The sequence below is a fragment of the Lontra canadensis genome, unplaced genomic scaffold, assembly GCF_010015895.1.
Source record: "Lontra canadensis isolate GAN:19392208 unplaced genomic scaffold, GSC_riverotter_1.0 scaffold6, whole genome shotgun sequence".
NCBI classification, from domain to species: Eukaryota; Metazoa; Chordata; class Mammalia; order Carnivora; family Mustelidae; genus Lontra; species Lontra canadensis.
In genome coordinates this window covers 21,353,729-21,367,180 of record NW_022631000.1, presented here as the reverse complement: position 1 = coordinate 21,367,180, position 13,452 = coordinate 21,353,729, and the positions used below count along the sequence as shown (strand labels likewise).

The window sequence follows — 13,452 nt, the reverse complement described above, 5'->3', positions numbered from 1 at the left end:
TGAGATTTGAGTACAGAAAGCAGGGGTGTGCCAGGGAGAGCTGAGGCCAGTACAGCCCCGAACGCCGTCACCAGAACAGCTGCTGTCCTAGAGCTGCGGGCATTCCTCGGGCCTCTCTTCCTCACTCCTTGTTCAGTTTCCAGGAAGATTTTACTTTTAAGGTGTTGAAAAGAAAAATAAATTTGGCTCTGGAGTCAGGAAGCCCTAGGTTGGAATCCTGGCTCCGTCTGGCTGTGGGATCTTCTCAAAGTCGCTAGAAAATGTGGATAGTGAGGTCGATTTCCCAGCCTTGTCGGGAAAGACCTGAATGAAATGGCCCATGGCAAGAATGGTGCCTAACACCTGGTACTGAGTGGGATTTGTCCCCTGGGAATGAGTGGAGTAGAAAACATTTCCAGAGCTCTCAGATTCCCCATGGCAAGGTCAGGCCTATCCAAAGCAGTGAATGATAAGGTTTCCATCTCTCTTATTCTTCCTTTTTTTTTCTTTTAATATATATTCCATGTGGATCCTAAGCATGTAAGTAGGTATCATGGAATGGGAACAAGTAAGGAAACAGAAGTATATTAAGTGAATGATATGTGAAACAATGCTGGGACTCACAAAGAGAAAACTGCTGCTTGGCTACACAAAAGAAGTAACATTAAAACATTTAAGAGACTTAACATAGGAATAAGCTATTTTAATCAAGCAAAACCAAATTTGTATTCATTATTTCTAAAAATAAAATTAGACTTTTCCAACCCTTAACATCTGCATTTAATAATATCTTCTAACCAAAATACAGATGCTGAAACAGCAAATCACAATATATCTTGTACAGCATACAGTATGTTCACTGTTTACACCTACTTTAATTCTAGTTGGTCGTTATGTACTCAATGCATACTGAAACATCACTCAGGATAAAGTTTTCACAATTAACAACAACAAAAAAAATGTGACAAGGCTGTCTTAAAACGGCTCTGCTATAAATTGTATAGAATATACAGAATTACAAAGTCAAGTATTTTTTTATCAAAATATACACCCCTCCCTGAAACTAACACAAGCTATCAACATTTTGAACGAATAATACAATTATAGAAAATATTTGCAAAATTATTTTTTTCATGTATAAATATTCTGCCATATTTACTTTGGTCTAGAATTATCAGCATACAAGTCCACTTAGAAAATTTCCACATGTAAGGGCTGGGAGACATCACTACATGTAATAATTTTATATTTAGAGTTACCCCAAATTAAAATGACTGAAATACACAGTAATTCTCTTTGATTAATAATCTTAATTGGGATAAAACAAGTTAGTAGATCACAGAATTGCCTATTCAATATTCTAATTATCAATTCATAAGCCCTTTGTGACTATCTCTTTTAACAAAACCCAAATGAATAGTGCAGGTATACATATATACAATGTATAAAATAAAGTTGAATTTGCTTGCATTTTCCCATTTCCTCTATTACATAATACTGTATGTAAATGAAAGTAGATGAACAAAAGATAAATGCAGATGCAGTATTGGGGTTACTTAACAGCAAAATACTACTATATAAAAAGGTCAGCTCTGATCATGTCCTTCTCTGGGTGTTTAAACACTTTCTTGCCCACCCAAATCCACGTTAAGTCTTCTTCGTGGAGATATCACAATACTTGGAGAGAGGAACTGGAGTCCTTTGAACTACATCTTCATAATGGTGACCTTGAAACCTTGGATAACCTTGAGCTTCCATCTATCAAATCCCATGAACATGAATGGCCGTAGGTCGCCCTTAAGCCAGGTTCCGGATTCTGCTCACACTGGTGATCAAAGGGTAGGAATGTTTTCTCTCTCCCTCCTATCCTGGCAGCTTAAACGTAAGAGCGATGAGTTCCAGCTTCCTAGAACCTAGTCCCATGACAGAATATCCTACAGGGCAACTGGACTTCGAGGGCAATGCTAACGGTGTGGGGCAGCATTAAAGAACACGAAACAACTTAAGTGGGTTTTTAGCAAGGGAGCTGGATGTCTGCAAACACGAAGACAAGGCATCCGGCTTTGGGGATATGTTTCTGAGTCATATAAATAAGTGATGGAATCTTCTCACTCTGCATTCTATCTCCCCACCCCCACCCCCAAAAAGCAAAGCTACCATTTGAGGCAAGGAAGGTCATCGCTTCCTCTCACCCACTCAAGTCGTTAATGGGTGAGGTGGAGGTGTCTTCCTGATGTCCTTTTGTTTTATACTAGTGTACACTTGTGGGCTGCAAAATCTCCAAGAAAGCTAACGACTACAGGGATTAGGCTTTCTGTCGCTTTCAAGTGCTTGGGAACTCACCGTCATACTCATGATTTGCACTAAATCTCCTGGACACTCCCTTCAGTGGAACAGGATGTGTCAGGTTTTACTTAAACCCCTGAGACTGATGAGGTCTCTCTGAAAAAGACCTCCCCATCCATGGCCTTGTGATGGATGGAAGACTGCAGGAGTTTCAGAAGAATTTGATCCTTCTTTATTTTCTGAGGTGAGGCCACTGCAAAGTAATATACAGCACAGGTAATCACAGAAGAGTCCTGGGAGGGCTCTCCCCTGCAGATAAGGCATGACCTATATTTTCTGCGTCTGGAGGAGACCAGTTCTAGTAATAGCTCAGCCATAACTTCAAGGGAATGGCATTCCATCTAAAAGCATACATTATATGCTCTTAAATCAGATTCAAGATGCTTATTCTACTGATTTTTCCATCAGTTCCTCATTATTTGCAGATCTATTGCTTGTCATTAGAATTCTCTACAGGGGACATGGACAGTTAAAAGTCATAGTGATTTATATATGCACTTTACAAGGTTTGTGTTGCAGAAAAGTAGTTCTACATAATGAACGTCCTACTTAGGTTACTCAATTTCACACATATTTTCAGCTATAATATTAAATATTTCATATATATTCACTAATTTAAACAATTTTTAAAAGCACAAAAGCTGGATGGGAAAAATGACTATAATAGATCATTTATCTTCTACCATATTTATGAAGATGATGTTTTCATGATATCTGACCCTCATTTTCTCCAGTGACTAAAGAGAGCTTAGCAGCCAGTTGCTATCAGCACTTACTAGAATGTTGTAAATTAGGCTAACATTAGACTCTTCCCCACCCCACCCCCCACTGGCAGAAATACCACAGCTAAGAACTTCATAAACTTCCATAAGATACTTGGGATACTGGAGGATTCGGCTATTTCATTTTTGTGCACTTTGCATGAAGTTAATGCTAAAACCCAAAGTAGATATTAGGATCCTTTTTCTGGAATTTTCACAAATGAGATTTTCTTTTTTATGTTTCACTCCTTATGACTGTTGTGTGAACAAAACTCAACAAAAAAAACCCACCAACAACAGAAGAAAACAGCTAACTAAAAACAAAACAAAAACAAAACCCCAAAACAACAAAGCCACCAACTTATATCTTTGAAGACTTTTCTAAGTATTGCCACTCAAAGGACATTTTCAACAATGGTTTGTACGTTATCCTTTTGGTCACTGTCTTCTGAGTCATGGACATGTGGGTTCTCCAGGGGGTCTGAGTTCTCCTGACACATGTCACCTTCTACTTTCTCCCGCTGACTTGGACTTTTGAACAAGTGTTTCTTCTGGTGCATTCCAAGGGCAGCAGCTGTTTTGCAAATTTTGGGGCACTGGAAGCAGGCATAGCCCTTCCCATCATGCTCCCAAATGTGCCTCTGCTCGTGATTCCTTTTTGTGGAAAGGTACAAAAAGCTCTGGAAGCAGAACTGACAGTGGTAGCGCTTCTCACCTGTGTGGATCCTTTCGTGGATCTTGAGGGTCTCGTTGAGCGTGAATGCCTTGTTGCAGTACTGACAGATGAACTCCTTCACACCCAGGTGGATGCGTTCATGTTTCTGCAAGTTGCCCTGCACCGAGAAGCACCGCCCGCACGTCTTGCACTGGTACGGCTTCTCTCCAGTGTGACACCTCATGTGCATCTTGAGGGTGGACGGGCTCTGGAACTGCTTGGCGCAGAACTCGCAGGCGTAAGGCCGAGCAGTGAGGTGCCGGTGGGGCCTCCCTTGGTTCCCGGCCCCCGAGGCTTTGTCCCCATCACAGAGCTCACACTGCAACTTGGGCATCTCCTTGGTTTCTTCCTCCTCAAAGGCCTTCTCCTGAGGAGCCTTCCCCACGGCACAGTCCAGTTCTGCTGGGTATCTGCACTTAGCGCTTGGGCTCCTGTTTTCGTGTTCTTTCTTCCAGTTAACCTTCCTCATCTTCCTCAGCTGTCTGGATTTCTTCTTGGGTTTGTAGTTGTAGTAAGGACGCCAGGGCTTGTCAGTGGAATCCTGGTCACTGGCGTCGTCAAACATCTCGTTCATCTCCATACACTCGGACTGGCAGAGCCCGAGAGGGCTGTCTCTGTTGGTTTCTGGGTCACTCTCTGGCGGCAACGCCTCCTCCTCCATCTGGTACTTGGGTCTTCTTCCTCTTTTGTAGAAGAGCTTGGATCCGAGGATGTGCCTTTTCACGATGGCCTCGTTTCCGATCTTCACTGTGATCTGGCAAAGGGGCGCGACGTTACTGTTTGTGGAGGTTCCGGGCAGAGCGGGCTTGGCAATGTAGGTTTCAATTTTACTGGTTTCCTTCGTATTTGCAGTTTTGCTCACCGACCCTCCAGGATCGGTCCCGTACTTGGACTCCTCTGCTACTTCTGCCTTGTTACCGGGCACGGTTTTCTTTTTCTCCTTGATGCTCTTGGGTCGGCTGACCGTTCTGCTCACTTTGTCAGGCTCAGGTTTGCCGTCGTCTTTCAGGGGCTGGCTGACAGGTGGCTCGGAGGGGACGCGGGGGTTGCTGCTGGGCATGGCAGCCACGGCGTTGCTGTGCATTATCACCGACGAGAACTGGCTACTGTGCACGATGACCGAGGGTGCTGAGCCACCGTAGCTGATCACAGAGGCTGCGTTCTCGCTGCTGTTACTCAAAGATGGGACAGGTACGTCCCCGGCCGGGGCATCAGAGCTGCCAGCGTTCTCAGCAGAAGAGACGGACACCTCGGCAGAATAAAAGTTACTATCGAGGTCAACTTTCAGCGATTCCTCTCCCCATTTGGTCCCCTCTGTGTTCTGTACATTGGCAGAGGTGGGCACCTCCTGACGTACAGACGTTTCCAAGGGGATGGCTGGACTGTTGGTCAGGGTGTTGACGCGGTCCTGGAAATTCAGCGTCGGTAACTCAGAGCCATGTGGATTCTGAATAACATAGGGGCCAGAGGCAGATTCATTCATCTGACTGTTTTCTCGGGCACTTTCATAGGAAGAATTTCGGTAGCTTTTGTAAGGAGCCCTCTTGCATTTCATGGGCAGGAGCCTGTAAAGTTTATATGGATAGACACTAGGCTTCAGGCCTCCATTGGCTGTTTTTTTACTGATGGAAAGTCTATGATCTATGGCATGGAAAGACTTCTGGTGGTTCTTGAGAATATAGTAGGTCATGAAAGTTTCGAGGCAGAAAATGCACTGATAGCGCCTTTCTCCTGTGTGCCAAATTTCATGTCTTGTCCTGTACTCGGCCAACGCAAACACTTTGTTGCAGTAATGGCAGGGATAGGTTCTTCTCCACGAGTGAACGTTCGCGTGCCTTCGGAGGCTGGACAACGTCACATAACTCCGTTTGCACACAACACAGCTGTAGAGCATCTGCCCATTCACAAATTTAACCATGTGGTCCGTCTCTGGCAAGGTGCCGCCGGTACTGGAAAATTCGCTGATCCTGTTTTCAGACAACAGAGGCTCTGGCCCGGTGAATGAACTTCCATTCTGTCCAATGGTGGGGTAGTTTTCCAGAAAACGCTGGTTTCCTCCAGGAATCGGCATGTGGCTGGAGCGCACACAGATCTGCTCGTGCCGGTCGAGCCTGTTCAGAGTGCTGAACTGCTTGTTGCAGTCCTTGCACACCAGCGGCTCCTGGGTGGGCTTGTGAAGCTGCATGTGGGCACCGAGCAGGGCGCTACTGTCAAAGGATTTGGAACAACAGCTGCAGTTGTACACGAGAGGGGGAACCTCAGCGGCAGGCGGCCCAGGAACTTCCGAGGATTTATTTTCATCTTCCTTGGAAAAACGGGCATCTCCTTCGTTGCTGGGAGATTTTGAACAAGGCAGGATGGCAGCTGGCTGTGGACTTCTCTCCTGACGAACCTCTAAGCTGGTCACCGGAGGGGGTGGCGTGTTGTCTGCAGCTGGGTCACAGTCCTGGGGTACGGAGATGGTCTTTGGCTTTCGGCACGTTTTCGGTTTTGCTGCAAGAGCTTCACAATTTTCTTTACCTGTCTTACCAGGGGAACTGCTGCCGTGTTCACGGACAGGTTGATTTCTGTAGGCCTCGGCCACGGAAGAAACGGCATACGAGTGCTCTGCGAGGGTGCGGACGGGCTCTGCCTCGTGACACACGTCGGTCCTCTCCAGGCAGAGGCTTGTGGTTCTCATGGAGTCAGAGACCTTTTTGAAACTTGCCCGCAAGTCCAGTGGAGAAAACATGTTATTACTATTTTCTGTCTCGATGATGGAAAATGCATTGGTGATCCTTGGCCCATTGGTGATGGCGGGCTCTTCATGCCTCTTGTCATTTTTTTCTTCTTTAACCACTCCCTTTTCAGTAATGCAGAATACATAGGGACCAGGGGAATTTGAGAAGTTGCGATCAGTAAGATCTTCCAGGAAGGATATTCCCAGCTTTTTTCCTGCAGCTGCAAGATCGGTGACTGTTTCCTGTCTCTTGACGACAACCGTGGAGCTGTAGATATAATTAAGGATTTCTGTAAACACTTCAGCTTTGAGATCATCCAGTTCCAGGACATGGCTGGAAATACAGATCGTATGGCTCCAAAAGATATTTTTGAAGTATAGGCTTGAAGCAGCTAGGACATTGCTGTGGGCTTTAAATTTGGTGTCTTCCACAATAATAGTGACATCACATAAAATGCCCCGAATGCGCTGCTCATTTAAGATGGAGAGCACTGTGTCACTGTGCAAGTCGTCCTTGAGGTCCCTGGAAAGGGACATGACTGTCATCTGGAACAAGAGGGAAGAGATGATCAGAGACCCTTCCACCACAAGTAGTTTCTTTCCTTTTTTTTTTTTTTTTTTTTAAAGTAAGCTCTATGCCCAACACGGGGCTTGAACTCACGACCCTGAGATCAAGAGTTGCATGCTCTACCAAATGAGCCAGCTAGGCACCCCAACAAGTAGTTTCTTTATTTCTAGATAATTTTCAATGCTTTTGAAACACTTTAAATATAGGTTTTTATCTCATTCTGGTGTTACTTGCAAGACTTGGAGTCACATAAAATGCAATTGGAAGCTAAATCTCGATCTCGCCCAGCCTGTTTCTCATACCATTGCTAATAGTTGTTATAGTTGGAAATGCTCCCAGAACTCTTTCTCCAAAGCTGTAGCTATATATACATGTCCAAATTTGGGAGGGGGAGGGCTTCTCCCCCAAATGTTTAGGGTCTCGCTATCACTCAAGACTGCTGCATTAAATTCTTAGAGCTGAGCAATGCCATGGTCCTGCCACAACCTCCCATCTTCACAGATAATCCTGATGATATGACCCAAACATGATTTATGAAGCAGGAAGAGGATGTATTTTTTTAAGAAGCCCTCCCTCAGTAAGCAGTACCTGATACAAAGGTTCTGCCTGCTCAGAGAAGAACTGGAGAAGCCATTCTGAATCTGTGGCTCTGAAAGGTATCTGGACGGAAAGCCTCGGTCTGCATGACCAAGTCTGACCACCATGGGTGCCCTGCCTCTCTGTGCTACTGGCCCTTCTCTCATTCTTTCTCGGATTTCCCTTTCAGGATCGCCAAAGGAGATTAGGGTTTTCAGAAACAACTCTGTGAGGTACTGAAGGCACACTAAAAAAGAAAAGAAATAACACACAAAACCAGGAGAGTATGTCTCTGAGTCTAGTGCTATCTCACTGTAGTTTTGATGTACAGACATCTCTACGAGATCTTGATTTCAATTCTTCTGAATATATACCCAGGAGTGAGACTGCTAGATCATATAGTAGTTCGTTTTAATTTCTTGAGGAATCTCCATACTGTTTTCCATAGTAACTGTACCAATTCACATTCCACCAACAGTGCACAAGGGCTCCCTTTTCTGCAACCCTTCATAAACACTTGCTACCTCTTATCTTTTTGATTTTAGCCATTCCAATAGGTGTGAGGTGGTTATCTCATTGTTGTTTTGACTTGCATTTCCCTGATGATGAGTGATGTTGAGCATCTTTTCCTATGTCTGTCGGCCACCCTGTATGTCTTCTTTGGAAAAATGTCTATTCAGGTCCTCTGCCCATTTGTTAATTGGATTATTTGTGGGTTTTGGGTGTTGAGTTGTATAAATTATTTAGATATTTTGGATATTAACCCTTTATCGGATATATCATTTGCAAATATCTTCTCCCATTTGGTAGGCTACCTTTTTGTTTTGTTGATAGTTTCCTTTCCTGTGTGAAAGCCTTTTATTTTTGTGAGTCCCAATAGTTGATTTGCCCAAGACATATCTAGAAAAATGTTTCTATGGCTGATGTCAGAGAAATTATTGCCTGTGCTCTCTTCTAGGATTTTTATGGTTTCAGGTCTCACATTTAGGTCTTTAATCCATCTTGAGTTTATTTCTGTATGTGGTATAAAAAAGTGGTCCCCCTTCATTGTTTTGCATGTAGCTGTCCAGTTGTCCCACCATCAGTAATTCCACTACTGGGTATTTACCCAAAGAAAATGAAAACACTAATCTGGGAAGACATATGCACCCCTATGTTTATGGCAGCACTATTTACAACACCCAAGATATGGAAGCAGCCCACATGATCACGGACAGACGAATAGATAAAACAGATGTGATACACACACACAGACACCCCCCACAGGGATATTACTCAGCCATAAAAAAGAATGTTGCCATTGCAACAACATCGATGGACTGAAAGGGTATGATGCTAAGTGAAATAAGGCAGAGAAAACAAATGCCATATGATTTTACTCACATGTGGAATTTAAGAAATAAAACAAGTGAACAAAGGGAAGAAAAAAAGAGAGACAAAAACCAGATGCTTAAATACTGAGAACAAACTGATGGTTACCAGAGGAGAGGTGGGTGGGAGGAGGGGTGAACTAGATAAAGGGGATCAAGCATATATTTATTATGGGGAAGACTGAGCAATGTATTAAACTGTTCAATCATTATATGCTTGAAACTAATATAACACTGTATATTAATTATATTTCAAAAAAAATACTGAATCTAGTCACATGTTCTTAAATTAGCACAATTTAAAGGCACAGGGGCTCTTGTTCTGGTTCAAGGGTCTTATCTCTGTTCTTCCCAGAGCCTAATTCTTATTCTTCTTTCTATATATTTTATACCATAAGCCTGGGATGCCCAGAGCCTACCAACTAATATTTTAATGAGGGATAGAATATTAAGATTATATATATACAGTTATATATATATATATTTATAAATATATATTTATATATAATATCAATATTCTATAAGAAATACATGGTACATAGGGATTAAGACACAAAAATTAAAACTTAACCTTAATGCATGCACTACGTTCAATGTATTTTGTCCTCTTCCACTGTTTCTCATTTAAAAAATGTTAATGACAACTCACTAAACTAATTCCAGTATACACTAACAGATCACTCCCGCAGCTAAAACCAAAAATCTCCCTCTGGTCTAAAGGCCATACTGAGTAGCTATTCATCCAGCCTCTCTCTCTTGTCAAGTGATGTCGGGAAAGTGGCAGAGCTTGAAGATACCTCTTTGGTTCCTAGTGGCAAGGTCTTCCAAGCACGGGAGTCCTACCTTTAACCCGTGGCATTCATTCAGTTGTGGAGACCAGATGGCCACAGAATGAATTTCTTTTTACTCTTTTCTAAAGCTACTATAATTGTGCCCATTATGTTATTTAGTGTCCTTTAAACTTTAGGATCCATTTAATTCTTTGATCTCATCTTGCCACAGGAAAAACTACATTACTACTAACAAATTCTTCTGTTCCCAAGACAAAGAAGCTTCGAACTCTCAGCATCACTGGTTGTAGCCATTGTTTCCCTGGGTTTCTGGTGTGACTATTGTCTCATTTTCTTTACAAAACATTACCTCTTCTACTCTTATTTATCCTGCCTTTAGTTGTAATAGTCTATGAACCTTTCCTAGAAGTGTGAAGGAGTTATGTCTAGGAATAAAAAGGAATTAAATGAATTGGAATCTACAGCTTCCTCTACACCCCTGAACAGACAGCGGGACTCTGTCCTTCACTGGTTATAGATCAATGACATATTTGGCTGATGCCTCTTTTGCCCCCTTGGGGTCTCTGCTCTGGGCCCCTGTAAAATCTACTTTTTCTCCTAACTCATTTATTCTCATCTGTTTGGGTTTTCTGAAGCCAGTTCATTATTTCCATTCTTTATCCAGCTGACTGGGCAGTTCCAGATCTGGCAAAAGACATACTATGGTTTTAAATGGTGGTTTCCATGTTGGCTTAGTTCCATGCTGACATCTATTTTGTCCTTCCACCTCAAAACTACTGCTTCTTCCAAAACACTCCAGTTCACAGCACTCTAAACTCCCACGAGGCCCCACCTCCACTCGGGGAACAGTATTTCACATCAGGCTAATACTCCAAGGTGCTCAAAGATAAGCCCCACCCACTACTCTAGGATGGCGTGATTCTTCGCTTAGATTGTTAGGTTAGGAGAGTTAGTAAAAGGCTAACTGTTAACATTTAAGAATATCTTAATCACACTCACAGAATAACACATAGAAAAGGAAGTATCATCTTATATGTCATCAGAACATCCTCTTAACTTTGGAATATCCAAGTATGACACTGTTCAAAAGGGGGACTATCTACCATTTTGTGGCAGGAATACTTTTAAAAGCGTAGTGACTATGTAGCACTTCGATGTGCCTTCTTGGCACATACATAAAAACTTCATTCTTGTGTCAATTCTACCCAGCACATACGTTAATACCTAACACGGTCAGACACAGGGCTCAGAGCTGGAGAAACTGAAGCATGTGAGACAAGTCTCTGTCCTCAAGAGTCGAGGAGAAGAAAGAGAACTGTCAACTAATAATTGGACTCTAATGGTAGGCCTTATACTAAAGGTATGTATCAAGTATTAAACGATGAAGTGCCAACTTATTATTTATAGGGGCCCTGGAAAGCTTGACATCAATCAGTAAGTAAAACAGGGATAAGGGGAAGGCATTCTAAGCAGAAGGAACACTGTGGGCAAAGCAAAAGCAAAATGATAAAAGGGTGGACTGCACTCGGGGACTGGGAAGTGGGTCTGTATGATGGTAGGAGAGGGTGTGCACACTGCTCTGTCCCTGATGTCCTCAGCAGTGCCAGCCATCAGTACCTTAATGCTGAATGACAGGGGCCAGGGAAGGTAGGGTCAGACCAGATCCCAAAGGCTCTAAAGTACTCCTAACAGTAAATTTTATATTGGAGGTAAGAGGGAACCACTGAAAGTCATAACCACATTTGAGCTGAAACAAACAAACACACACCCGACTGCTCAGACTGCAGTGTGCTGGAAGCATCAGAGGGAGGGGCCAGCTGGCCATCCATGGTCCAGCTGAGAAGCTGCCCATCTGCCCGGATGGACCGTGGGGTGGTGGCACGTACATGGCCCCACCCCAGCTAAGTGGGATGGGGGGCTGGTATCTGAACTCAAAATAGGCTTTCATTTCCTCTACCAATATCTATGGAACAACTGTTAAGTATAAGGCATCAAGCTAAATGTTACAGGTAGACAAGAGTTCATTCTTCCTTTGAACAGATGCTTCCTGAATACGTACTCTGTGCTTTTTGAGACAGTAGTTCCCAACCCTGGCTATGCATCAAAATCACCTGGGAAGCTTTAGAATAATACAGGTTTATAGATTTCCTTCTCCCCTGCTCCCACAGAAATTCTGGTTTAGAACAGCCAGGCCCAGACCCTGTAATCCATATGCATTTTTATATTTATATTTATTTAGTAAATAAAGAATATATTCATGTGATACCAAATTCAAAAGACACAACAAGTTTCCCACCTTGTCTCAGAGGCTCTTCAAAGTAGGTTTTTGCTTTGTTTTGTTTTGTAAGAGGCTCTACACCCAGCATGGAGCCCAACACAGGGCTTGAACTCACCAATCTGAGATCAAGACCTGAGCTGAGATCAGGAGTCAGACACTTAATCAACGGAGCTGCCCAGGCGCCTCAAGTAGTTTTAATCAACCAGCTAGAACCAGGCCCAGGTGGCTGACAATAAAACCCCATTGCCATAAAAGAAATAAAAATTTTGCCTTCAAAGTTTTGTGGTATAGCAAGGAAAGTAAGATGTGTTTATGAAACGCCACATAACACAGACACACAATGTGTGTGTGGGATCATGCAGACAGGCAGGCAGGTGAAGAGAACACAGTGGGAGTTCTGGGGAGCAGCTTGGGAGTGGGGGTGATGGAAGGCATAGGGAGGAGTACAGCAAAGTTCTTTAGGAGGAAGCGCCATTTACTGGATCTTAAAGGCAGAATTTAGCTCTGCAGATAGAAACAAAAGGGGGAAAGAGAATTTCACTCAGAAGGAGGCACAGAGTTTCATGCCCTCAAGAACTTTATAATCCAAGAGTCAGTGTAAGAGTTTAAAACAGAGTCCTGGGGCGCCTGGGTGGCTCAGTGGGTTAAGTCTCTGCCTTTGGTTCAGGTCATGATCTCACGGTCCTGGGATTGAGCCCTGCATTGGGCTCCCTGCTCGGCGGGGAGCTGCTTCCCTCTCTCTACCTGTCTCTCTGCCTACCTGTGATCTCTCTGTCAAATAAATAAATAAAATCTTAAAAAAAAATAAATAGAGTCCCGATCTGCAAATGCAGACTGGAGAAGCAGCGGAAGTTGCTGAAGATGCACGTTGACATCTTTCAGACTCTAGGACCCACTTCTCCAGGCTACCAAAGCCTGCCACATGAACTGCCTCCCCGACCATAGTCATCTGATCACCTCAGAAGCTGCTACAGCTAGAAGCCACATCCTATGTGTCCAAAGGGCAATTGAGAAATGAGTCTGAAGTCTGCAGACCAGAGGACTGCAGGCAAATCTGGTTCCCACATGTTTTGTGTGGCCAACCTTTCTTTGGAACCGTGTTTCTGAAAAACTGGGCTAATGTTGAAAAGAGTAAGATTTAACATAAAATCAATGTATCTTTTCTTGAACAGTAAGAGTGGGAAACAATGGTTGTTGCCTGCCTGGCCAGAAGGAGGGGTGCCTGGTAGCTGTGTACCCTCATCACCGTCACCTGTAGTCACATGCTGCTGGCCCAGGCATTTACCGCCAAGTGGCTTCTCTCTGTCACATGACCAGCTTGGCCCCTTTAGCTGGTTTCCTCTGTTGCA

The 13,452-nt window shown here is 43.5% G+C and overlaps 1 protein-coding gene across 6 annotated transcripts in view; it reads right to left on the bottom strand.

The window, feature by feature from the left end:
* Positions 1-3,230: 3,230 nt before the first annotated feature.
* The window catches only part of ZBTB38 (zinc finger and BTB domain containing 38), a 75,077-nt gene continuing 64,855 nt past the window's right edge, over positions 3,231-13,452 (bottom strand). For all 6 annotated transcript variants that reach the window (XM_032852359.1, XM_032852361.1, XM_032852363.1 and 3 more), the window contains one exon: positions 3,231-7,066. In XM_032852359.1, the coding sequence (XP_032708250.1) occupies positions 3,482-7,066 (3,585 nt within the window). In that variant the 3' untranslated portion in view covers positions 3,231-3,481. The remainder of the gene's footprint in view (positions 7,067-13,452) is intronic.